Source organism: Lepisosteus platostomus, chromosome 3 (assembly GCF_059453375.1).
Source record: "Lepisosteus platostomus isolate fLepPlt1 chromosome 3, fLepPlt1.hap1, whole genome shotgun sequence".
NCBI classification, from domain to species: domain Eukaryota; kingdom Metazoa; phylum Chordata; class Actinopteri; order Semionotiformes; family Lepisosteidae; genus Lepisosteus; species Lepisosteus platostomus.
This window is the reverse complement of record NC_142613.1, coordinates 12514505-12539598: the sequence shown is the minus strand read 5'-3', so window position 1 is coordinate 12539598 and position 25094 is coordinate 12514505. Positions and strand designations below refer to the sequence as shown.

Here is a 25094-nt window from a genome sequence, read left to right as displayed (position 1 = left end):
GGATTTCATTTTATCTGATTGAACTCATAATTGAGAGACTGATAGGATTCATACGATCTACTTAATGGTTTTCAGTTCCTGAACACATTAGAGGCTGACATTCAGTGACTGTACTTCAAAAGTAACTTAAAATCTTCATCTTTTCAGTAGGTAAAAAGTTTTGTGAGCATTCTAAGCAAGCTACTGACTAGTTAAACAGGTCAACTAAAATGAGAATCAGCAGGTTTGTGGGTCCCCATAGCCAGGCATGGGAACCCCTAGTTTAAACTAGGCATTATATATAGTAGTTTAGGGTACCTGAGAGTCAATGGAAAGAAAACTAGAAGTCTATTTACCCTTCCAGTAATCGGGTTTTATACCTGTGCTTTGTACACTGATTTATAGGACCTTCAGTGACTTTTAAATCTAAAATAATGGTGCCAAAGGTGCTTAGCACTCTAAATACCAGGGTCCAACTCTTGTCCTGGAGGAACACTATGTTGGCTGCTTTTCATTGTAGCTTAATGGCTTAAATTATCTTGTTTTTATTTAGGTTTTTAACTTTGTTCTTTGGTCAATCCTGAGTGTCAAGATCTCCTACTTCATGAGCACAGCTCCCAACAACTTCAGCACTCACCATGTTCCCACAGCCTCTTCTCACGGTGCTCAAAGTTCTTTCTCACTGATACTATCTGATCAGTTGGTGGTGAAAAGACACAGGCAGGAAGAACTCTGATCAGATTTGCCCACAGTGGGTATGGGCCTAGCAGTCACGCCCATTGTGGGAGTGCCACTGTATGGGACACACCCACAACAGCCTTTTTCTTTCTGTAAAGGTTCAGTTGGTTAGGTTTCTGCCAGCACACCTGAAGGTGGGCAGATCTGAACCTCAGATATTGGTACATCATTGATACTAGTTACAAATCCCACTTGACCTTCTAAGCACTAAAAGCAAATGTATAAATAGGCACCAAATAGAAATGTGAAAACAATTGATCTGTGAAGAACTCAGAAGGCACAAAATCCAGAAGCCAGTGTTTCTCCAGGACCAGTGCTGGGGACCACTGGTCTATAAACAGAAAAAAATAAAACGTTCACTGTGGGAGTATTTGAGACCATGCCATTCCCACCTTGTTCTGTTTATCATAAATTCAACCCCCAGTAGGAGCTGTTTAGAGAGAAATTAGAGAGAAAATGCAGATTAAACAAGATAAAGAGAGATTATATCAAGTTCTAATACACTTCAAAAGTCTATAAATAGAAAATAAATATATATGTTAAGGACATCATGTAGCTCTACTGAATAAAGGCCAGACGGAACAAACACTAGGCGACACTGGGCATTCTCAGAACCAGGGTTAGGAACCAATAATATAAGGCCAATGACGACCAATGAAATTTTATTCAGATTTTTATTTTAAAGGTTTTTTTACAATAATTCCAGCAGAGGTAACACAACCCTTCTTCGCTCTGTCTTAATGCTCTTTAATGAGCTTTTAATAAAAAATAAACATCTGGATACACACCTGTTCAAATTCTGTTAAACCATTTACTGGAAATATTCAATTTTGTCATACGAAAAACACTCCGAGTACAGAAACCCTTCCAAACTAAAAGTACAAAAAAAATAAAGCACTAAAACTACTCTACCACTAAAAGCATTTAAAACTGGAAAACTGTGACAGGATGCAAATGATGAATATAAAAATGAGAAATGAAAATGATAAAATTCCTTTTAACAATTTGAACCTCATAGCTGACAGAAAATGTTCTAAATGCTGGAAATATCCACAATTTTATAGGAAAGATTGACATGATTGTAAAAACAAAGTTGAGTAGCTGGCTATTGCAAAATTGTACAAAATGATTCATTGTGTAAAACTGAGAAATCTTTTAAAATCTGAAAACATAAACAGAAATTCGACCAGAAGGTTTTGAAGCAAAGTGAACTGCACACAGGCCCAGCTATAGCAATAAAAAAAACTTCTAACGAAGATCTAGCATATTTCTTTAAAAATATTACTTGTGATCCTTATAGCAAAACCCATTAAAAAAAAACTAAATTTGCTATTTTAGCAAATAGTACCTGCAGTAGTCCGAAGAGGAATCAAATTCATGTCACACACTAAAACGGTAATCCATGTCCCCTGGTTTGTCCCCTGTTCATCTTACAAATAGCTTTTTATACTGGCATAGCCAGTAAACACAGGGATGATCTTTTCCCCCTCTTTTTTTACACTTCAAAGGAGTGCAACACAAAGGGTTCAAAAAACTCCTAAAGGCCACTACAACTGCTTCATGTAAAGTCTCTGCTGCAAGTCTATATAGGGTATACTATACAATTACAATAGCTTTTCCCTATATGAACGTGTTCATCAATAAGCAAGCTGATATCTGTACACATATACAGTATTCTGTATATATTGGGTGATATAATGTGTCATTAAATTTGTAGAGATTTACAAGAAGCAACAACAGTGGCACAACACCATACAAAAACAGAGAATGCAATACAAGATTTATCCCTGATGTCCATGCACACAGCTGATATTTTTAGTAGAATGCCATAGCATATAATTTGGAGATAACTTCTCTTAATGTTCACAATAGTTTACACAACATTTTACACATGCTGCTCACAAGTTGGTTTATGTAATTGTGTAATGAAATCCTTGATTGCTTTCTTAAAAGTTTACAGGGAAATGTTAATCATCTAAAAAAGTCGAGAAACAGTATGCTAGAAGAGATATGATTAACCAAACATGCAGCGAAGAGGAAGACTTTGCATCCAGAAACTTGGCAACATGCCTGCTGTCCTGCATCTGAACACAGCATATTGCCAGTTTTAGCATGGTACCTGCTATAGCATGTGACCTACAAGCCAATCACTCAGTCTTTAAGAGACCAGGATAAAGCTCATTACACACTGCCCGGGGAGATCACTGCATCTCAGGGAGAGAAACGGACCCACAGCACCCAGCACACAGTTCAAATACAGGTGGAGGAAAATGTTCAGCTAGTGTACTCACTTGCACATTGTTCTCAATGGGAATTACAGATATTTTCACTAAAAAAAAGAAGAGGGCCATTATACTTCATCACTTGACTGTGCCTAGAGCTGTAGACAGAGTTGTCATCTCTTCAATACTAATACTCAAAGTACACTGAAATTTGGGACCATAGTTCTTAATGCAACAAAGGGAGTGTTAACAAAAGTGACCTTTTACATGAATATATCAGATCTTATCATTGAGGTCACATGAGGTCATGATTTATGTGTTGGTCCTGTGCAGTAGTCAGGAAAGTATGTAAACCTTTCTTTAACCTACTGCAGGCATCAATTCTTAACACAATATGATAGTTATTTGCATCTGCATTTCTTAAGACTGCACTTCCCCAGGGCCATTGTACAGAACTCTAAGGGATCAATCAGACTGGATTCCAGGACAAAACAAAAAGTTGCACAGGAAATCTGGGGGGTGTGCTCACTGTCCTGGCATCAGTTACAAAGAACAGAGGCTCCTTATCAGGGCTCCCCTAACAAAACTACACACATGCACACGCGTGTGAACAAAAACATTTGTACACTTCACATCAAGAGTCCCTAGTTTATACATGCATGCATTGACTACTTCAATGCATGTTGGTTTTATTTGCTCCTCACCAGCAGCCTGTGCTTGATTTGCTTTTGCAGTTAAAGAGCAAAACCAAAAAGAAGCTACTGTGGCCCATTGTGTTGCCCCCTGCTTTGTGCTGATAGGCGGACTGCAGTACCTTTCCTCAAATATAACTTCGGTCTTCACTTGCAGCTTCAGGGTGTTTCACTTCCTGATTCCTTCCGGTTATTTTATATTTCGGCTCTCTGCTGTTGGTTTTCCTTCCATATTACAGATCATGGTTGAGTTAAACACACAAATCCTTCCTTAAAGCTGGACTTCACCTGGGTTCTTGTCCTCTTTCAGCAGCTGTCTAATGGACAGACGCATGCATTACACCCTTCTCAATATCTCTATGACCCCGATTCTCAGCACAGCTGCTGCATTTCAAAAGAAAAGAATGTAAAGCCCAAAGGCAGCAGTGACCATGACAAGACTACAAGGCAGCTTGCATGGCTGCTCCTACCATCTCCACAGAGATGTGGGAGACGGAGAGTTGACGTGCTCTTCCTGAGCAGTCAGCAGGTGGCACTTTCCTAAGAGGAGGTCCAGGCTTGGGAATCCAGAAATAACTGGAACAGCAAATCAGGAAGAGATCACAGAGACCAGGCTCTCCCTGTAATAAGAGAATGAGCTGGAGCGGGAATGGACCAGTGGCCCAGTGTTCTAGGGCAACTGACTTTTTTAGAACTGCAGAGGCTCCTAAAGGTCAAGCAAGGGATTACACCTTATTAAACACACTGTAAATGCTGCTTTCTGGTTTTGTCTCCCCCCCCCCCCCAACACGGTTTGTAATGCACTTTTGTAATCATTTCCTACTCAACAGTAACCCATGTGCTTGAATGTGAACATTTGACATTGCTTGGAGTTGTGCAAACGCTTTTCTGCGACTGTGTATCTGGGATGATGTGCTCAATGTGATGGCAATGGTGAAAGCAGGGAGATTTTTCTATAGATTTAGACTATGCATCTTCAAATCCTCCCATGGCTTGGACGCCATGTCTTGTAACTAAGATTCCCTTTTGGCTTGTAATAGTCAGCAGTGTTTCGGCCACAGCTGCAGAAACTGTTTTATGTGCCCACTGACCCCACCTGTGTTGTAGCCTGTGAGGCATCTTTTCTCTCAGTTGACTTTGAAACCTGAGAGTTGGGTTTGTTATTGGGAGAATTTGATTCTAAAGTATCTGACGGACAAACTTGGTGGGTCACATCAAACTATCTTGAAAAACCATGATAATGACTGTGTCTGATGCAATGGGGATATTTTCTCACGTGGTCATTCCAGGCAGTGTGTAAACTTTGCAAGCAGAAATAATTTCTCCTTGAATTTGGCAGAGGAGCACCAAAGCCCTGAAGCTGCCCCAGAAAAGCGGCATTCAATTCAAGTGCTCCATCAACCCAAAGAGCACTACTGGTAGAAAGGCTGAACAGGGCCTTCAAACTTGGCATCGAAGGTGTACAGACGGTGCTTCCTCTCCGCGTCGTAGAAGGTCAGTTGGCCCTCCTTGTAGTCAAGCAGGCAGCCCAGCTTCTTTGGTGGCTCAGCGGGGGTAATGGGGAAAGGTGTTGGCAGCATGGCACAGTACCCACTGGTCTCACCACAAGACAGCGCCCAGACACTGTCGTTCGTGTTGGTGTCCTTGTTGACTGCGACATCCTTCTTCTTCACGCCCACCTTCCACTCCTTCCTGTCCCCAACGTCCACTTCCCAGTAACGGTTCCCATCTGAAAACTCGGGGCCCACCGAGTTCTTCGTCAGCGAGACATTGGCTGGGGAAAAAAACAGATGGGGGTTGGGGGGGGGTGGGGATAGGACGCTGAATTTTGTTATGGCTAGGAACTACACACAATTCTTGATTGGATATGCGGGTGCTTGTTGTCATACCTGCTCTTGTCAGAGAACTAGAAATCACACCAGAATTATCACCAATAAGATGAATCCAGTTGATTCATGAGTTACCATAACAACATGCTACGGTAGAACATCAGTTCCACCTGCTGGTCTTTAAGCACCTGGCTGTGACCTGCCTCTGCATTCTCTAGTATTCATCATGTACTTACCTTCCGTATTTACACTGTTTGTTTCTATGTTTCTCTGGCTTTGAATTTATCTTAAGGGAAAAGAATTTAAAGATTTTTATCTCATTCTAATTTGAATAATCTGTTCCAAGATTTGCTCCTTTATTTTGTTTGTAAATCAGAACCAATTATTTACTAAACAAATCACCCTTTTAAAAGCTGAATTTGATTTAGGAATCTGCTTAGAAAGACATTGGGACATTTAAGTTTATAACTGAGTGCTTACGTTCCTGTTCTGCCCAAAGATTCATGCATAAAGATATTCCCATTCTGTGGCTAGTTGGTGTCAGAGAACACTACCCCAGTTGTGACCCCATAACAAGGTGACTGCTCAAAGGGTGTGGAAGAGGTTATTGTTGCCATCTTTCCCAGGGGAAGATGGGATTCTCTGTGAACAAGCAACAATCTGTTTATTACCCTGAGAAAACTGATATTTTAGCCTTCAGGAAATAGTGTGGCCATACTTCTTTTAAAAATGTGAACAGTCTTATCCTATTCTCCCTCAATTTGTGTCATAAAGGTGAAACTCACTGAAACCATGTGTTACTAAGAGGTGGAAGATCACTGCTTTTACCCCAAGACCCTACTACATTATTCATTCCAAACTACACTATTCATTAAAAGAAAATGTACTGGGTACATGTACACAGTGGGCAAGTGGCTGTTGTTCCATCTTTAATTGGTAGCAAAAGCAGATCTCAAAAACACAGCCAATATAACTTGGGGGACATGATTGATTTTGTTAGTTTTTAACTGGAGTGATTCAATTGAATTCTTCACCATAGAGCTTGCACTCTTGGTGTAAAAACCCACACTAACCAACATGCCTATCAAGTCAGTTTCAGATCTTTCAGGAACATTTCCTTTGGAACACAGGCTCCCAGCAAATACATCCATTCCTTTTAAAGAATCTAGAGAGGAGAAGAGATCTGTCTGGGACTAAGGAGTGTATTTGGAAGTGAATCATGGCCAGCTTACCAGCTTTTTTGGTCTGAATGCGCTTCCACTCTGTATAAAAGAAAAAGGGAAAAACGTTAAAACTGTATCTGAAGTTGGTGACCAAAAAAATGCAATCTTATGAGTGCATCATCCTAAATTTTCCATTAGAAAATTAAAACCATAATAATGTAATTAATTATGCATGGTAAAAAATACTGATATTCATATTTGGGGATTTTAATGGAAATTCAAACAGATACTACCATCCATATTGCTGAATACAAAATAGTGTTTTTAGTAATACCATGCCATGCGTTTTAAGTGCTATTGGAATAAAGATACTGCAATAAATACCGATTTTAATAGCCAAATTATTGAAAAATGGGTTTGATCACAAGGATTTTATAAGCCCTCAGAGCAGAAAGTGCATTTCTTATTGTAAGTCACGTGGGCTTCATCTATTTCTCATGGTTTTTCCATCTGCTAGCCAACTTCCAAGACAATCCTAACCCTTCTAAACACATCAGTTTTTCTCACATAAAGATCAGGAAAAAGCAAAACAACATTTTGTCTTAAAGCGTTCAGTTCACTGCTGAAAACAAATACACCATGTTGACAACACAGGCGTGTTGCTCGCTGTTGGCAGGAGCACAATACCAGCAGACCTCAAAGCTTTGACTTGCAAATTACCTGAATCGTTGACGAGTCGAGCATCAGCTGCAAAATAAATACGTGACCATGAGTGATTCACTTTATCATACTTAAAAATACCTCCATACACGAGACTGAACTCCCTCACCCTGTCCACATATGACAATCCCCTGACAACAGGAATTATTCGTAATGCTTTATTTTGAATTCTTTGTTAGGTTGTAATATAATTTTTAACAGAACACAGCTTAGAATATTATCACAATGTCATAATTACAAATTGGATTAGAATTCCACATCTTTTGCAATACACCTGAGAATCACATTCGCTTTTCTATCGCTTCACACACAGGAGGGGACAAACTTCATCCTCCCCACCTGGGTGACAGAGGGCTGTCATTCTGTCCCACCAGCCCCACTGCGCAGTACGTCAGGTGGAGGAGTGAGAGTTCACTTCCCCAATTCAGGTCAACTTGAGGGAGGACAGATTGTTCGTGCCCAGAGAGGAATTTAGTCCAGAATCTGGGATTAACATCCCTACTCTTTCAAACACTGCCCCAGATTCTTTAGTGACCATGTTGTTGAGACTTTTCCATATTCCAAATCAAACAGTTGGGATGGCACTAGAGCACTTTGATGAACGTCAGATTTCTATAACCTGTCATGTCTTGTATGATTTGCACTGATGACACACAATAGCAACATGTCTGTACAGGCACACATGTTATTCTCCTTAACAGCTTTGAGACAGACTCAGTGTCGGGCTCTGAGAGAGAGCTTCAACAGAACAGCTGCTGGTGCTTTAACGAAAGTCTGTAGTCTAAAATCCTAAAATTCAGCTACAGCAGGAGCCTTATTTTCAGTCCTCTGCATACAGCATGCAAGTAAATATGGAGGTCATCTATTCCAAAATCCTCCATATCCAAGACACAAACTGCATGGACTTCCTGATGGCTGCTTCTTAAATACGTTCCAGGAAAGGATAACCGTGCCAATGGCTCCAAAGATACAGAAGGGTTTGCTATCTGCAACTAACCTCAAGGTTTCAACAGGAAAATGCAAGACTTAAACTTAGTATTATACTGAAAGAAAGACCTTAAAGCACTCAGTAAGGTATTTGCATGTACTTACAAAGCTCCTTCTTCAGCTTCTCATAGTCTGAAAAGAAATAAAAAACATGTAACACAAAAGATATCCCTCGTTAGCCCTCAGCTATTAAAAAGGCTGTATATAGTCATATGACAACTGCCGAAACAGTCACTCTTTGTACATGACACAGCAGTTTAAAATAATGTTATCTATACAATGGTGTTCTTCCATGTTATTCAATTAATGTTTCATTCGTCTTTTTGAACTGCTAAACTAGTAAAAACTTTCTCTCTGTATCTGGGTTGGGATCAGTCAAACTCAACTTGTGAAGCATTTGTATTCAGAATCTTCAAAGGGAAAAAGTCAACCCAGTGGACTTCATCAGAATAAACAGTGAATCGTGAACCTGAATCATTTCTTTACACAAAGGGGTGTGGCACTGGGGGACAGGCTACCCAGTCACACTGTTGAAAGTCGCCAGTCTGGTTCACTTCCAGAAACGGCCGAATGAGACTCCTGGATCAGTTAGAAACTAACTACCAACAGTTAGTTTGCAGCAGCCAATGAAGGTGCCCCTTGCTGGTGCTTGGTATTGTGATGTGTTATGTGTTGCGTCTTGTGAAGGACATGTCCTCTGTCACCTTATGGTGGGGCAGCTCGAGGGAAGCACAGTGTTTTGAAGTTGGGCTCAGAATTTCATTATTCTCTCCATCCACTTTGCAAACCAGATAAGTGCATGAAGGGAATGTGCCTTCTGCCAGGTGCCCTCTCAATAAAAATCGGTTATACGAAGAATTAAAGCCTCTACGTTTAAGTGGATAACACAGTCTCCTCACTTTTGAAACGAAGTCTTAAAACAACTGCAGATTCCAGATCGAGTGGATATTTTATAAAACAACAAACGTGGAATCCAAATATCTAGAAAAGGGTCGCACATACTTTCCTTGACATCCTTCTTGTCCGTCTCTGTGAAATGAAAGCAAAAGAAACAAAGACAAGAGTGATGAGTGAATCATGTTGGGTGCTGCTGAAGTTCATCTCTGTTTTGCAAGCAAGCAGGTTTGTGATCGAGTCATGGCCAAAAGTGCTGAGGAAGTGGTTTCTGCCCACAGAATTCACAGGAACACAGACCGGATGACGATGAGGTCCCTTAGACATACAAACAGTGACCTAGACTTCAGCTTGTAGTCTACAGTCGTCTCCATCGCATACTGTCCTGTGTCTGTCCTTCTGTTCATCCCTTCACTCCGCGTGGAAGAACAAGACTCCAGCCAATACCAGGTCTCAACGCTTCCTCAAAGGCTGCCATTTCGGACTGGATCTGCTGTTCAGGTGCCTGCTGTGCACTTCACAGCTCTTTTGAGGTAGTGCGGTGGTCAGCCCAGCCTCCGGTTCTGGGTTTCTGCCTGGCCATGGGTGCCCAACTGCCTGGAGTCTGCACAATCTCCCGGTTCTTCCCAGTTCCCAGAAACGTGCCATCCAGGTCTAACTGGCTATTCTACACTGTCCCTTTCACAATGGCCCTGTGAGGGGAGTGGGCAACCCTGTGCTCCCTAGACCCCACCTTGCAACCTGTGCCTCCAGAACTGGCTTCAGGTTACTGGGACACTTGTCAGGAGGTGGCTGATTAAGAAAAACAAAATGGATGGATTTTCTACCATTGCTTCCACTATATTAGCTCCTGCACTATGCAATTCATTACATTGATGCAGCTGCCAGAGTCTGTATCACTTTACACAGAATGGTCTGTGTTTTGAGAAGCGAAACCCTTCGATGTCACCATGGATATACGTCCTGCCAAACTGCAGCTGCTAAAAACTGCTCCGTTACTGAGTGTTACCATGCTATATAGCAGGATTCGTGACAATGACTTGCTAAACAGCAAACCATCCTGAGCTAACAACAAAATACAGCTCCTGATGTGCTGTAAAATAATTTCTCATTAATAGAATAATAATGAACATATTACCTGAGTGCTCAAGAAGAGGCTGTCGTTCTGGAAGAAAAAAGGGATATGTTTAGTGCACTGGAGCTTTCACTTTCTTTCAGTTTTGTAAACAACTCAATTGCTTCACTGTAGCTTATTTTCACTTTATAAGTCAACACTACAGTATATAATATAACAATAATATAACAATAACCATGTTATATTATGTCTAATACAAGCAGGCTTAGGTAGAAGCTGCAGTAACAATTTAGTGGAAAATGTGGAGGAAGTGCACAGATGTTATTCAACATGTCCAAAGACGGTTGATCTCTGAGGATAACAGTTCTGGACACTGCCCCGAAAAAAAGCTCTTTCAAGAATATATTTGACCTAATCTGGCACTTAAAAGACTAAAAAGATTTGAATACATTTGGTAGGTATCGAACATTTTAAAGGAAGAAATTAGAAACAATACTGATTGTAACTCCAACAGTTTCTGTGCTAAAAACAAGTAAAAATTATTATTTAGAAACGTATTGGTTCAATGAAGGGTTTAACTCAACAACTGAGGAGGAATCAGAATTAATTCAAAACAAGGAGATACTGTATTCCCTAAGAAACCGGGCTATCCTGACCAGGTTTTACTGGACAGTTGTAATACTGTTGTGGACTATGTTCTGTTTCATGTAGCTTTCTGAACATGTGTAGAAGAGAAAAGTTGAAAAGTCACAAATCTGTAGTAGTTATAGAAGTATGATGCATTTACCAGCTTCTTTGGCCTGTCTTTCTTTCTCTGAAAAGATAAAGAGAACAAAAACACAGCGTTACAACGTGTAGCAAGGAGGAAAGACTTGATAGACAATGATTAGATGATACTCTAACTATGATGATGAAGAGAAACGCCAAGTCGTGGCTGATGAAGAAGAGGGGGAATCTCACCTTTAATTGCATCTCTCTTCTTCTTGAAAAAGAAGGCGGCCACCGCAGCAGCAATCACAATGAGGAAGAAAACCACCCAAAACGCAATGAGCCAGGGAGAGACATCTGGAGGAAACTCGCCTAGTGAACAAAGGATGATTTGACTCTGTTATTACAGCTACTGATTCTGTATTGCCTACTCAACTCAAGGGCAGCATCTTTTGCTTGCAAATTACAACATAAACTGGCAATATAGTAATGTACAACACTGTGCTTTGATTGTCTGAGGATCATTAATATGAACTCCAATACCTGTAGCAAGTGGATAAAAACACCTGGTATTACTTGGCTTAATGGGATTGTACTGTAACTGGGCTGCGTGTACCAGCTATCTATCTTTAGTTTTACTATAATTGAAATACATAATAATAATAATAATAATAATAATAATAATAATAATAATAATAATAATTGCTTACACTTATATAGCGCTTTTCTGGACACTCCAGTCAAAGCACTTTACAGGTAATGGGGACTCCCCTCCACCACCACCAATGTGCAGCCCCACCTGGATGATGTGACGGCAGCCATAGTGCGCCAGAACGCTCACCACACATCAGCTATCAGTGGGGAGGATAGCAGAGTAATGAAGCCTATTCATAGATGGGGATTATTAGGAAGCCATGATTGGTAAGGGCCATTGGGAATTTTGGCCAGGACGCCGGGATTACACCCCTACTCTTTTTGAGAAACATCCTGGGATTTTTAATGAACACAGAGAGTCAGGACCTCGGTTTTACGTCTCATCCGAAGGATGGCGCTTGTTTACAGTATAGTGTCTCCGTCACTATACTAGGGCATTAGGACCCACATGGACCGCAGGGTGAGCGCCCCCTGCTGGCCCCACTAACACCTCTTCCAGCAGCAGCATAAGGGTCTTGAACTGGCCTGTAGCTGGTTTCTAGGTAATGAGCATTTGTTTTTCATGCAACCACACATGGAATGAATCCCTTTAAATCAGTGGCATTATGTCAGAAGTGTTTTTTCAATTCATCATGTGTTTAGTTCTTCCTAATCATTTCTCTTTCTATTGTATTTTATTGGGAAGCTTTCAGGGCAGAAGAGGCCCAGAGCTTTGGTCATGAAATTAGCCCTATTTTTTCGAAGAAAAAGTGTCCTATTCCAGACAAACAAACTGTCAGCTAGAGCAGGGTGTAACTGTTTTGTTTCCAGTGTCCACTAATCAACCTTCATAGGCTCCTTCTCTTTTTTTCTTCACATTTTTATGGCTTTGGAATAAAAGGACTCCTGAAAAAAGCTGGCTTCTCTGTATTTCAGATGTGATCACTCCTGTAGAGCCATGCAAGATGCACACTGCCAGACACTAATGTGTTGTTTGTGCCTGCTTCACTCTGAGCCTGTTGTTTTTCAGCTGTTGTAGTTGTTGCAGCTTTACAGTGAAGTTGTATTGCTATAGCTAGCTGATGGTTCTGATATGGCATGCACAGAAATGGAATGAGATAAATATTAATCATACAAAATGCATTAAAGCAAAACATAAGAAAAAAAGTTACCAAATCTCATTTTCGGAACTGTGAAATGTATATTCATGCACAAGGAGGCACAGATTCCTACTCCTCTTTTTCCAGTTGATAAAAATCTACTTTAATCTTGCTGGAGAACAGTTCCACCTAGTGGTGAGTTATGCTGATCGCACTTCAAAGAAGTAGGAATGAATACACTTTTAAAAAAAGTTATTCGTAGAAACCAGGCTCTCTGCAGGTTCAGTTGAGGCCCCTCCATGTGTTCTCTCTTGGCTGTGTTTATCATGACTTCAATCGCAGCCAAGTTTCACTGCAGGACTGAGATCTAGTGGCAGTTGCGATTGATATCACATAATATATGTTGTTTGTATGTAACGTACTGTACGTAATCTTTGACACAAAAACAGGATTAAGGACATGTGCTAAACGTCTTTGTGTTTTATGGAATTAGAGATAGGCCCGAGGTGTTATGTGGGCTGGCTTTCATTATAACTTTATTAAAAGTGTACGTCTCAGTAAAGAAATAATGCTCCATTGGGATGCATACCTCAGCTTCACAGGAAGAGCTCTAGGAGGCCTGCACTTTTGGAGGTTTTTCTTGAAGGATGAGGGAACATAAATAGGATGGTAGAAGATCTAAGAGGGGCCACGTTGGAACGAAAGGGGTTAACAAACTTATTAATGCGACTCAAAGAGGAACCGAGAGCAGAGAGCAGCACGTGGCAGGAAGACGAAAACTGAGGGTGAGGAACTGATCTAAGCTTCAAGAATGCTGGCTAACTGGGTTTCTCAGAGAACGTTTGATCAGAGGCTGAATTAATCGTGCAGGGGAGCTGGGCCTGCAAAAGATAATATTATCAACTGTGAGAAAGGAAATCAAAAAGCTGCACAACCCAAGAACTGAGGTTCAGGCGATGAGGTGAATCATCCAGGGTGACAAGGATACCCGAGGACTAATGAAAAGTCTGAGGCATGAACTGTAAATGTAGATGAGCTGGGAATCTCTCCCCTCTAGTGAGTGTATGAACACAAACATATCATCTGAGGTGGGGAACTGCGTTACCAGAAGTTAACATAGTATGAAAAAGTCTGCAAGGATCTGTGATACAGCTGCAGCTTGATCTCTATTGGCATGACAAAGCACACTGGGAGGCATGGGAAAGCACATAGCTGGGGCACTAGTGGAATGCTCTCAATGACTAAATATTGGAACATGAAGGATAGGCGTCAATGCTGAATGCTCAATATTAACTTCCCATTTCTGGTCAAGTAGTCAAACTGGGTGAAGAAGAGCCCATATCCAGTGATAACCTAGCAGCGCAATCCACAGAAAGTCAATAATGCATCCCACTTAACCCCCTGTAACCTTTTGTCCTGGAGATCTCCCAGAGACTGCTGGTATAAAACTGGGCAGGCAGTTGGAGCTCTGAGGGTTACTGGTGCTGTGAATCTTGGTGCATATCTCACAAAGCTTGGCAAGTGTAAAACCACTCTAAAAGGCCTCTCTCACGAGGTGAACCTCTGCAGATGGGATACACGGGCTCACCAGAGATCTTGAGGGTCTCTTGGGTATCGGTGCCAAGTGTTGGGTTGTTCATTCTGCAGCTGACTTTCAGGCCCTCCTCAGCGGTCAGGGTGACCTTGCTTTGGACCTGGAGCATGCCTCGTGGGCCCGTCTCCTGCTGGAACTCGGGTTGCAGGGTCTGGCCGTTACTGGCCGTCCAGCTGATGGCAGGGCTTGGGTACCAGCCCTCGGAATTGCAGGACAGAGTCAGCGAGCGGGGCGAGGAAATCTTCTTCATGACAAACACAGGTCGAGATCCCAAATCTAGAAGGGAGAAAAAAGAGGCTCATGAGTGGCTCAAGCGATAAACATATTTTCAAAGCACCGATGAGATCTGTGAGGCCAAGATGTCATGACCTGGGATCATGTCAATCGCTGACTGTGACTGTGACCTGCGCAGCAATTGTCAGTGCCACAGGGGACAGGGGCAAACATTATTCAGCCTTAACTTGAGAAAAATATAGTTCCCCTGACTTGTAGTAACAGTGTGAGATATGCCTGTCCTCCAACTGGTGCCCACTGCCCTGCCAGGCACAGGAGCTGGCAGCCAATCAAAATGTGAATGGCTTTGGCAAGTGGGCGTACCAGGGCTTTATTCTCCCCGTTCAGTACAGCAGTTGCAGCAGCGAGCCAAATCCCAGAGCAACTCTTACTGCCAAACTGGGGAGAGACGTCAGGAGAAGGGGGGGGGGGGGGGGATCAGAAGTAAGATGATAGAGAAGAGAGCGAAGAAGAGAGGAAGGACGAGAGGTTGGCAGGGCAGAAAACAAAGATGAAGACATGGATAGGGGAGAAGCAGGAGCTGGGGGTGAAGACTAAGACAAGGAAGCGTGCAGCTGTGCCGGAAATGGGCACGGCTCACTACAGAACTGCGCGGAGGACCACGGGACAGAATCGGCATTGCGGACACAAGGGAACTCACGTCCGAGCTTGAGCTCCATGTTCTTCCTGGCAGACTCGAACTGGCAGGTGTACGTCCCTTTGTCGCTAATGGTGGCATTAGAAAGAATCAGGGAAATGTCTCCCGAGGCTAGCTTCGTGCTGTCAACACTAGCACGGCCCTCATACCCGCTCTGTGCTGTGCCCGTGCTGCCCACTTGGGTGTATATAAGCTGCCCATCTTTTAGCCATCTCACAGTGGAGGTCTCCGCGCTCTTTCCTCCCAGTATCTGGCATCCCAAAGTCACCTTTCCCAACAGAGTTCCCCGGACCTCAGATTCTGTCTGCAGCGTGATGTCTGTTGGGAAGAGGAAGAGCAAATGTCAAGCCGGACAGAAATCAAGAGAACATCCATACAAGAGTACATCCAGGGGAGGGCACCCCTGGGCCTGGAGCACCAGGTTACTGCAGGCACCTTTCAGGCAGCACCCAAAGAAGGCTTGGAAGGCACAGCTGATTGGACTTCTTACCCACTTAATTGACTCAATCAAGTCAATAAGGTTCAGAGTTTCCTACACCTGATATATACCATCACAAACTGCCATTACCTTAATTAGTAAGTGATATGACTTGTGGTTTTGAAGTACTGGTAAACATCATATTTGGAAATGGCTGGAGGTTAGGTACTATATAGAAAACATGTAAAAAGACTGTGCAACCTGTTATGCCTGCAACATGTGTTAGAGAAGTTCATGACTGCAGAGACTCAGGGCTTCCTGGAGTCAACCAAGGGCAATACTGCATGGAGGGGGAATGATGGGGAGACACACCTGAGCAAAGCAACATGTACCTTAAGCCTAGAGGAGTCACCCACAATCCAGCTCTCCACTTGCAGATGCACAGAGATGGCTGGAGCACTCTTAAGACCATCAGCAGTGGGGTGAATCCCATTACACACCATTTGCTTTTGATGGGACAGTGTACCTGTACAGTAGGTGTGATGGCAGCCTAGAGAATCCTCTGCTCTTCTTGCATTGCATTGCTCTCACTGTGCGATATGAGGGTGTAGTGGTGCGGGAGTATTTCTCATGGTTTGGACTATGTTTTCAAGGACTCTTCAAGAATCCCTCTTGGGAATTACTGTTAAATAGGCTAACAGGATGGAAAGGCAAGGTGCAGAGAAATACAATATATACTAAATGGTTAAGACCACTGGATATATATTACAGTGGGAATAAACTGAGCTTTCAGAGTGTGGAGACTGTATCTCTTAATACATTTTTTTGTAAAATAAAAAAGAAGCTTTCATGTACACTACGAATTTAGCCAGTTATGTCCAATTCTGTACCATAACGTGTAACTCAAACCACATGCAAGCCTGACTCCAGAGACCCAGCATTGCATCAAGGCCTCTGACAGGCAGTGTCTTCCTTATCTGTCAACGACGAACATGTGTTGAGACCTTACACTGGAACCATGTGTGTGAACTCCTACTGTAACTGCAGAGCAATACTACGGTACAAAAAGATTTTTTTACATGTGTTTCATCAACCCCATCTTTGGAATCTCCCAGTTCACAAGCGAGAATTGATATGTCAATAATGTTACCAATACTGTACTGTTTTTAAAAAATTGAACCCGTGCCATACAATAATGAACTTTGGTTGTGCTTCACGACTTAAGTCATTACTACATCTACAAAAATTACAGCAATCCAGTTACCTTGTCCGGAAGCACATATTATTAGGAGAGTGATAAGCCAGATAGTCATCTTTGCGATTCCTGTGGGACAAGAAACAATATTCTTAATGCTAAGTCTTTTATTGCTCTCAGGATTATCTTTAAGGCATTTGAAGTCCTGGAGCAGGTAAAACAAACACAGAAGAACAACTACAAACAAAAAAGCTCTATATTTACATAGTAAGTTATATGCAAAACTTAGGGCAAAATAACATTTATTTGTTAAAAATATATATATATATAGGTATTCCTTCTAAACAAGAAGTGTATTTAAGAATAATAAAATAACAATTACAGCAACAGTTCAAAATATTATCGGAAATACTTTTCAATGTCTGTAATACAAAAAAAAACTATTAAACACAAATTATACCATCCACTTTCTAACCTCTTTATCCCCTAAAAGGTTGCAGGGAGCCAGAGCCTATCCCAGCAAGCAACAGGCACATGGCAGGACACACTCTGGACAGGACACCTGGCCATCACAGGGCACACATTCATACCAGGAACAGTTTTCCCACAAACCAGCAGGTCTTTACACTGTGTGAGGAAACCCACACAAACAAGGGGAGGACATACAAACCTCACACACAAAGCACCAGGGCCCCAGCACTGCAAGACACCAATTCTAACCACAGCGCAACCTGCAACCCCTCAATACCATCACTTTTTTGCTAAATGCATTGTTGTAAATATTGAGGAAAACCAGAAATATCCACAATACAATTTAGTAAATGTGCTGTATAAACAGGTCTGAAGAGTTCTCTACAAGTCAACTATTGCATGCTTGAAATTAGTGTAAAAATAACACCAGCAAATACTGTATGTACAGTACATTTGCATCCAACAGTACTATTTTCCATATACAGTAAACACACACTACTAAATAATGGAACTGTGTAAACTGTCCCCTTATCTATACATTTAACAAATTTAATCAGTTTTTAGGTAGACCAAATTAAGAATTAAACATTTCAGTGTTCAGCTCCTCAAACATACATTAATTTTTCACTTCCTGATATAAAATACAGAACATATTATACTATCGTCAAAGGAAAATTAGTTTGTATTTTTAATGTATGTTATACATACTGACCACCAGATTTGTTAGTACTCCTGATGAAACAAAACAAAACACTACAAGACAGACTGAGTTATCAATTAGATAGCCTTGCTTGAAGAAATTCTAAAAACTTTATAATATTATAAACTTAATCGTTTTGCACAAAGCAAACCATTGGTGTCATAATTCAAGTCCAGTGAACACAATGATCACATTTATTCTCATCCCTGTAGTAAGCATTTGGTAAATCCTCCTCTGGCAGGGATTACACTAACAAGACTGTAGTCTGCAGTGTGCTAAGGGGATCTGGTCTCATGAAAGGGGATTTCTGATGATGACTCTCCCAGGTTAAATTACTCAAAGTCCTTCAGACTCTTTGTTTTTTTGTTTATGAACTGACTTCTTGAACCAGAAACCAGAAAAATTCATTTGGATTGAGGTCTAGGGATTGAGATGGCCAGCCAGGAACATTTATTGTCAGTGCAGTTAAAACCATTTCTTTATCTATTTGGTTCACTGGACATGCCAGTTTGAAGCTTCACCAGGAGAGGGAATGAGGTGTTTGACCAAAATATCCTTATATGTGTTAGAGTTCATGATAACCCCCTATCCAAACAGTGGCTCCAGGATTCGCACATACAATATCAAACAATCCCAAAACATACCTGATTCCCTACCGTGCCCCAAAGTGTTCACTTACCTGTAACATGAGCTTCACCTTTTTTTACACCAAACATGACATTGATGAGCATGTCCAAAAATGTCAACTCTCAACTCATGGGCAAGACTACAGATAGAATATAACTATATCTGGACTGCATTTAACATTGAGAAAAATATCCTACTCTGAATTCTCAAATTCACTCACGCTTTTAGCTAAGGCAAAATGTATTTTCCCAGATATTTACATGAAATGGGATTACTTAAACTATTTCTATTGCACAAAATTATCTTATGACACTTTTTATGTTAGGAAGTATTAGTTTTTTTACCATTTGTACAAATGTTATCTGGCTAAATTGAGTATTCAACACACTATTTGATCAGTTCGCCCAGCAAGACTGAAGTTTGACTGTAACTAACATTGTTGTTTGCGCCATTTGTGTCACAAATCTGTCACTGTCAAAATAAACACTATTGTCTTGTAAGTGTACAACTTACACTGATTGCTGACTACATGCTCAGTTTACAATAGCAATGTTTAGCGTGACCGAGTCTCAGAGTACAATTGAGCTTGGTTATGTATAGGTCCTTGAGCTCTGTATTGATGCTTGCTTGAAGCATTGAAAGTGTGTATTTAACAGGAGACTGATACTCTGAAACAAAATCATTAATTTGAGAAACGAGACGGATGTGAAGACTTATTGTTTGTTAGTGCAAATCATGTTCGTATTAGTTGCTAAACGTAAAACACTGAAGACTCAGCAGAATTGTCTGGCTGGTCCTCTCTTTGTGACTGGCGGTAACTCAAAGGACAATGTAAGTCCAACCGGCGAGCTTCTCATCAGGAAAATGTGCTTCACTGAGGTGCATTGACATGGGTTGGCAACAAGGAGACACTTGACTGGATCGCTACTCACTTTTCTCCCATCCACTTCCTAACTGCTTTATATAGGGTCACAGGGGAGCCGGAGCCTATCCCAGCAAGCAACAGGCGCAAGGCAGGATACACCCTGGATGGGACGCCAGTCCACAAACACAGATGAGCACATACTCACTTTTAATTTGATCACTTTATCAGTTTATTGACTGTATACAATTTCTTATATTAGGAATTTGTCTTTTTGCATACCCCAACTTGCTCTCCACGAGACACAGACAGGGAAAGAAGCTTGGGGTCAGAGGGCAGGGTCAGCCATTTATATGGCACCCCTGGAGCAGTTGGGGTTATGGGCCTTGTTCAGGGGCCCAACAGAGTAGGATTCCTCTGCCAGCCACAGGATATGAACCAGTAACCTTCCAGCCACAGGCACACCATACCGACCAATTCTCACACCAGGACCAATTCTTCCAGAAGCCAATTAACCAAAAAAGCATGTCTTTAGATAATGGGAGGAAACTGGAGCACCCGGAGTAAACTCATCTCACCCATGTGAACACAGGGAGAACATACAAACTCCAGACAGGCATGGGAACTGAACCCAGGGCCCCAGGATTACAAGACAGTAATGCCAACCACTGTGCCACCATGCCACCCTCCAGTAATACACTACCACTTAAAAGAAATCTCCTTGCAATAGCTTGCAATTGTAATGGAGTACTTTGTAAAACTATGTCTCTCCATCAAGACAAGTGCTTCACCGCGGCTGCACACTGACTTATATGTGTTAAAGTCCACTGTCCCCGACGCTGCATGTACCACCAAATTTTGCTAAACTTTTTGATTTTCTTATTTAAAAGGGAACTGCAACCCCAATTTCTCAGACCGGTTATGAAATCATGGTAAAAAAATAAATTAAAGTTATAGGAAAATTCTACAAATTTGGAATTAAGCTCCAAATCGCAAACCAAGCGAGAGTACTGCAAGTCGCCATGTTGTTGCAAACCTCTGGTCTCGAAGAGAGAGTTCGATAGAGTTCGTACGAGTTGCGAAGCCGCCCTTCCTGCTCACTAGTCACCATAATGACTCATGTAATGTGATGGACGAGTGAATAAGTACAGGTTGTGCAGCAGACATTTCACTGCAGAAATGTTCCAACGTGGTCTGCATGCAGAGCTAACAAGTATGCAGTAATTGTAGGCAAAACCGTTTGGAAGTTGAAAGCAATATGTCACGATGGTAATCCCCCCTCTTAAGGGCGCTCTGGCTCTTTCACATTTCGCTGATTCCCTGCACCTGCCCTCAATCCTGCCCCTCCTTATTTCAGCCGGGTTCTCTCGCTACTCCCAGCTCTGCATTGGAAGACGGACGCCTGGAGGCCCTTCTACCACCGTCCCCCCACAGTACCTCCACGGCTTGAGGGCGCAGGCCTCCTATCGGCGTCCTGACCCTGCTGAGCCCAGGGCTCAGAGCGCCTGGCCTCGTCATCCTGTTTTTATTGCCTGTCCCTGTACCGGATCCCATTCCGGTTTTTAACTTGATCTTGTTTTCGTCACGGATGGATTAGGACCTTGGACTTTGCCCTGGATTTCCCCCTGGACTCCCTTGGGCTCGTTTGCCATGTCCACGCCCCCCCCGAGCACCAGTTCGCCGTTGTCACGCCCCACCCTGTTTGTCAACCTGCTCTGATCCTCGTTGTCTCCTCCACGTTATCCTACTCCACTCACTTCCGGATTATACCGTCTGTACAGGGTCCAGAACTACGCATCGAGACACAATATTTCTATTGGATTGAAAGAGATGTTTTCACAAGCCCGCTCGTTTACAACATTGCAGGGCCGCTTCACATCACCAGACGATTTGTTGCCTTGTTGCCTGAATTGCAGAACATGTCACTGCGCATCCCTGGAAATGTCATCTATTGTGGGATGTAAATTGGAGGTTTTTACTAGTTACTGTGTACAGTTGACTTTTATCGTGGTTTGAAATGCACTCGTCACTGCTGATTCTTTCTAACCTGAAATGTCATAAAAGGGAGCGGCAGTACTGTCACCCGGCCAACATCAATGCCAGTGTGCTGGCAATGCCCTACCTGTTCTCTCCTGGTTACTCACACTGCTGTGGGGCTGTGAGGCTGCTGTGTTTTCTCTCATGTTGAGGTTTCCTCATTCCATATAAAAACAGGTCGAGCAGGTAGCACAGCCTTGATGTTTTACATGTGCTAACTACAGCGCCTGTTACCTAAATCAAGACGCTCCAACCCGCCCCCAAAACTTAATGCAGAGAGCGGGCAGAAAGGAAGCCATAACCAGGAAGTGTCTCCACGCAGCCTTTGACCTGTTGTGTGCAGACTGCTGACTGCATGGTGTCGAAGTCAACACCATTATTTTATTTCGCACCACAATATTGCATTACCACATTACAACGAGAGGAAAAAGAAAGCAGCCCACGTTTTCAGCCCTCAAGGCAGTGCAGCGCTGGCACTTCAGTGCAGAGTATTGTGAATCTGCAACACCCTCCACGACTTCAAGCACATTCCAAGACAGACAAACGTACACTATTTCCACACTATTTAACACAGTGCTCCACAAGCTTAAACACACTGGTGATTAGGGATACAAAAAACCCTCCAGAAAGCATAATTTCAATTAATTATTTCCAGTTAGCCTCAACATTTTTAAAAGGTTGGCACTTACGGTAGACAAGACACATTTGTTATATTGCACTAAAAAAAATCTACTGGATTGCTAGGGATCTCTCCACTATGGAAGACCGTTTCCGCTAGGGAGTAAAAAAAAAACGTGCTGTGGTATCTCAGAATTGCGACTTAGTAACTCAGAATTCCAACTTTTTAATCTCATATTTGCGACTTCGAAATAGCCCACATTTCATTGTCTATCCTTTTGTTATTGTAACGGATTCGGGTTCTAGGGCTTGTGCCCTCGCCGCTCCCACCCTAGTTCGTGCCTAACTGCATTGGCTCGAACCCAGGTCTTGCCAGTCGAGCTAAAGAACACTTTCTTTAGCCCCAGCGGCCAGCATCCCTGTTATGAGCAGGGGAGGGCGGTGGCGTCACCACACTGCAACCTATATGTCGGCCGTTCCGTTACACTATATTCATGAATCGTACAGGATCATAGGATCTATAGGCCTGAAGACTTGTCTTGTACAGTGCCCTGACAAAAATCAAATTAATTACACTAATTATTATGAAATCCCATTTCCGCCAGTGAGGCTTCCATAGTACCCGGATGGAATAGAGAACGGTGGGCTTTTTAAAAAAGTTTTTATTTGAACACCAGAATATGAAACAAGATACAGAATTAGACACTTCACATCCATAGGAAATCACAATTATAAAAACTGAAACTTATACTTTTTACATATTTCCATTGTATGTCCTTTTTTACTTAAAAAAAGAAGATCTTCTTTAGTACAGCTGGCAAGACCTGGGTTCGAGCCAATGCAGTGAGGCACGAACGAGGGCGGGAGCGGCGAGGGCACAAGCCCTAGAACCCGAATCCGTTACAATACCAAAAGGACAGACAATGAAATATGGGCTATTTCGAAGTCGCAATTGCGACTTTTATTCTCGCATTTGCGACTTCGAAATAGCCCATATTTCATTTCATATATAAAGTCGAAATTCCGAGTTTTGAAGTCGCAATTCTGAGATACCATAGCGCGTTTTTTTTTTTACTCCCTGGCGGAAACGGGCTTCTATACACCTCTGTATACAAAAGGGCAAACAATTCCTCTCCTTACTGCTGCAACTCGCCTTCTGTCTGCTCACTCTCTCTCATCCTCACTCCGATATTACTATACTAGGAAGGTATACCTGTTGTCGTCTGAATTAAATTGGCAAACTTTTTTTAGATTTTTTCCTCCTTCTCCGATTCTCTACATATAGTTCTGTAATAGCCATTTTAAGTAGCTCTATCATTTGCCCCCCGAGAAGGGCTTTAAGAAGGAGAACACTCGTTAAATAAAAATACGACACCGCGCCCTACTTTATGGTGTTTTTACACACAGGTTTGCGGAGGTTGGCAGACTCCCCATCTCACCGCTCAGCTCCCCCCTCTGCGCTTTCTTTCGGGAACCCCACCTTGAGCCCCTTCTTCACCGGGACCGCTCCTCATGAAGTACACCCCTGGGCTCGTGAAGATAGGGGGTTCCCCCCGGTTGACGCCTGTTTCCTCAGCCAGGCGAGTTACACCACATAAGCAAGAATCCAGCCAATTCGTCGTTGCAGCAAATAAGACAACTACCTAAACTACTTACTGTACGTAAAATGATCACCCGCACAGCATCTGTCATACTTGTTACATGTACAGTACTTAAAAATGTTGCAGTAGCTCTCTACGCTGCAAATGTCTTGCGAGGTCAGGTAACAGAACCCGTTTAGTCTTCTGAAAATCTTTGCTACTTCAGCGTGAACTGCAGCATTTTGCAGTTGTCGATTTCAGCAGGTCAATTCATAATCTAAAGATCAAACCTCCACGTCTTTTGTACCCCAAATTTTTTTAAAAAATTTACTGTAATTCTTAAAAGGACGCACCCACTAACTAACTTTCGCTTTCGTTTGATGTCAAGGGGAATAACATGATAAATACTGTAGGAAAAAAATAAAATTATTACATATATGTGCATATTTTAATCCAACAAATAAAAACTATACAAACGTGAATTTGCGTTAAGTATCTAAATCATAAAAAACATTGTTTGACGATATCAAAAGTGAAAGTACTGTAGTTTTACCCAAAATAAGCTTTTTGTTTAAATTTAGACGGTGGAAAGGTCTTATCTAAACAATAGCAACCAATGTACGTTTTTAATACAAATGACAATTTACCTGAAACACGGTTTCAGTGTGGAAAAAAGTCAAACCCCGGCGAGGAGCCCTTACGCCCAGTAGCAGCACCGCTCCGCAGGAGGCACGCCAGTAGTATGGGGAGTATAGAGTCAGCAGAAGAAAACAAATTTCGGGTTTAGACACCGACCAATCACACAGCTCCTCCGCCAGCGTCAGATAGTTCGGTTACACCGCATCGGCTCCACACTAACTAGCACATACAGGTACATGCTTGTCTCCCTGTTCGTAATTACAATGGAACGATTTTCCTAGGAAACTCAATGTTTCATTAAAGGGATAAACAAGTTCATTGGAACTGAGGGCCGGCGCGGAGCAAGAGGGCGATATACAGTGTATATATATATTAAAAACACGTTTTGTGTGTCGCTGTACAGACAGCTAGCATTCTGTTATTAACTCAATAACATTTTAACACAGCGTTCATCCTCGAGTCATAGGGTTACCAAATTGGGTGTAGCGTCCTGTGGGCTGCGTTTGTGTTAGTTACGCATATTGCAACGATATATGTTTTCCCTTTGCGCATGCGGTGGTGTATTAAGAGAGGCAGGAGACTGGAACTGCAGCTCACTAGTTCTCTTGCCCTTCTCTGGTACACGGACGTGCTGGTCTCTTTGGGAGGAGAGGCAAGTAATAATAATAATAATAATAATAAT

General features: G+C 42.2%; 1 protein-coding gene across 1 annotated transcript; it reads right to left on the bottom strand.

Annotated features, from left to right (window-relative positions):
* Nucleotides 1-1372: 1372 nt before the first annotated feature.
* LOC148674413 (butyrophilin subfamily 1 member A1-like) lies at nucleotides 1373-24569 on the bottom strand. Its single transcript, XM_088627104.1, has 12 exons — nucleotides 24421-24569; nucleotides 16948-17007; nucleotides 15269-15583; nucleotides 14329-14610; nucleotides 11260-11379; nucleotides 11087-11113; nucleotides 10363-10389; nucleotides 9333-9359; nucleotides 8436-8462; nucleotides 7344-7370; nucleotides 6693-6722; nucleotides 1373-5405 (listed from the first exon to the last, which is right to left on the bottom strand). Exons 2-12 carry the CDS (start codon nucleotides 16994-16996, stop codon nucleotides 5044-5046), a joined length of 1293 nt encoding a protein of 430 aa, XP_088483230.1. The 5' UTR covers nucleotides 16997-17007; nucleotides 24421-24569; the 3' UTR covers nucleotides 1373-5043.
* Nucleotides 24570-25094: the final 525 nt, after the last annotated feature.

Excerpts from the sequence above, each read along its gene's own strand:
- LOC148674413 (XM_088627104.1), bottom strand. The coding sequence starts at position 16,996 with ATGACTATCTGGCTTATCACTCTCCTAATAATATGTGCTTCCGGACAA. Across the intron at positions 10,390-11,086 it reads AAGACAGGCCAAAGAAGCTG|AACGACAGCCTCTTCTTGAG; the intron begins GTAAATGCATCA and ends TTTTTCTTCCAG. Across the intron at positions 7,371-8,435 it reads GAAGCTGAAGAAGGAGCTTT|CTGATGCTCGACTCGTCAAC; the intron begins GTAAGTACATGC and ends TTTATTTTGCAG.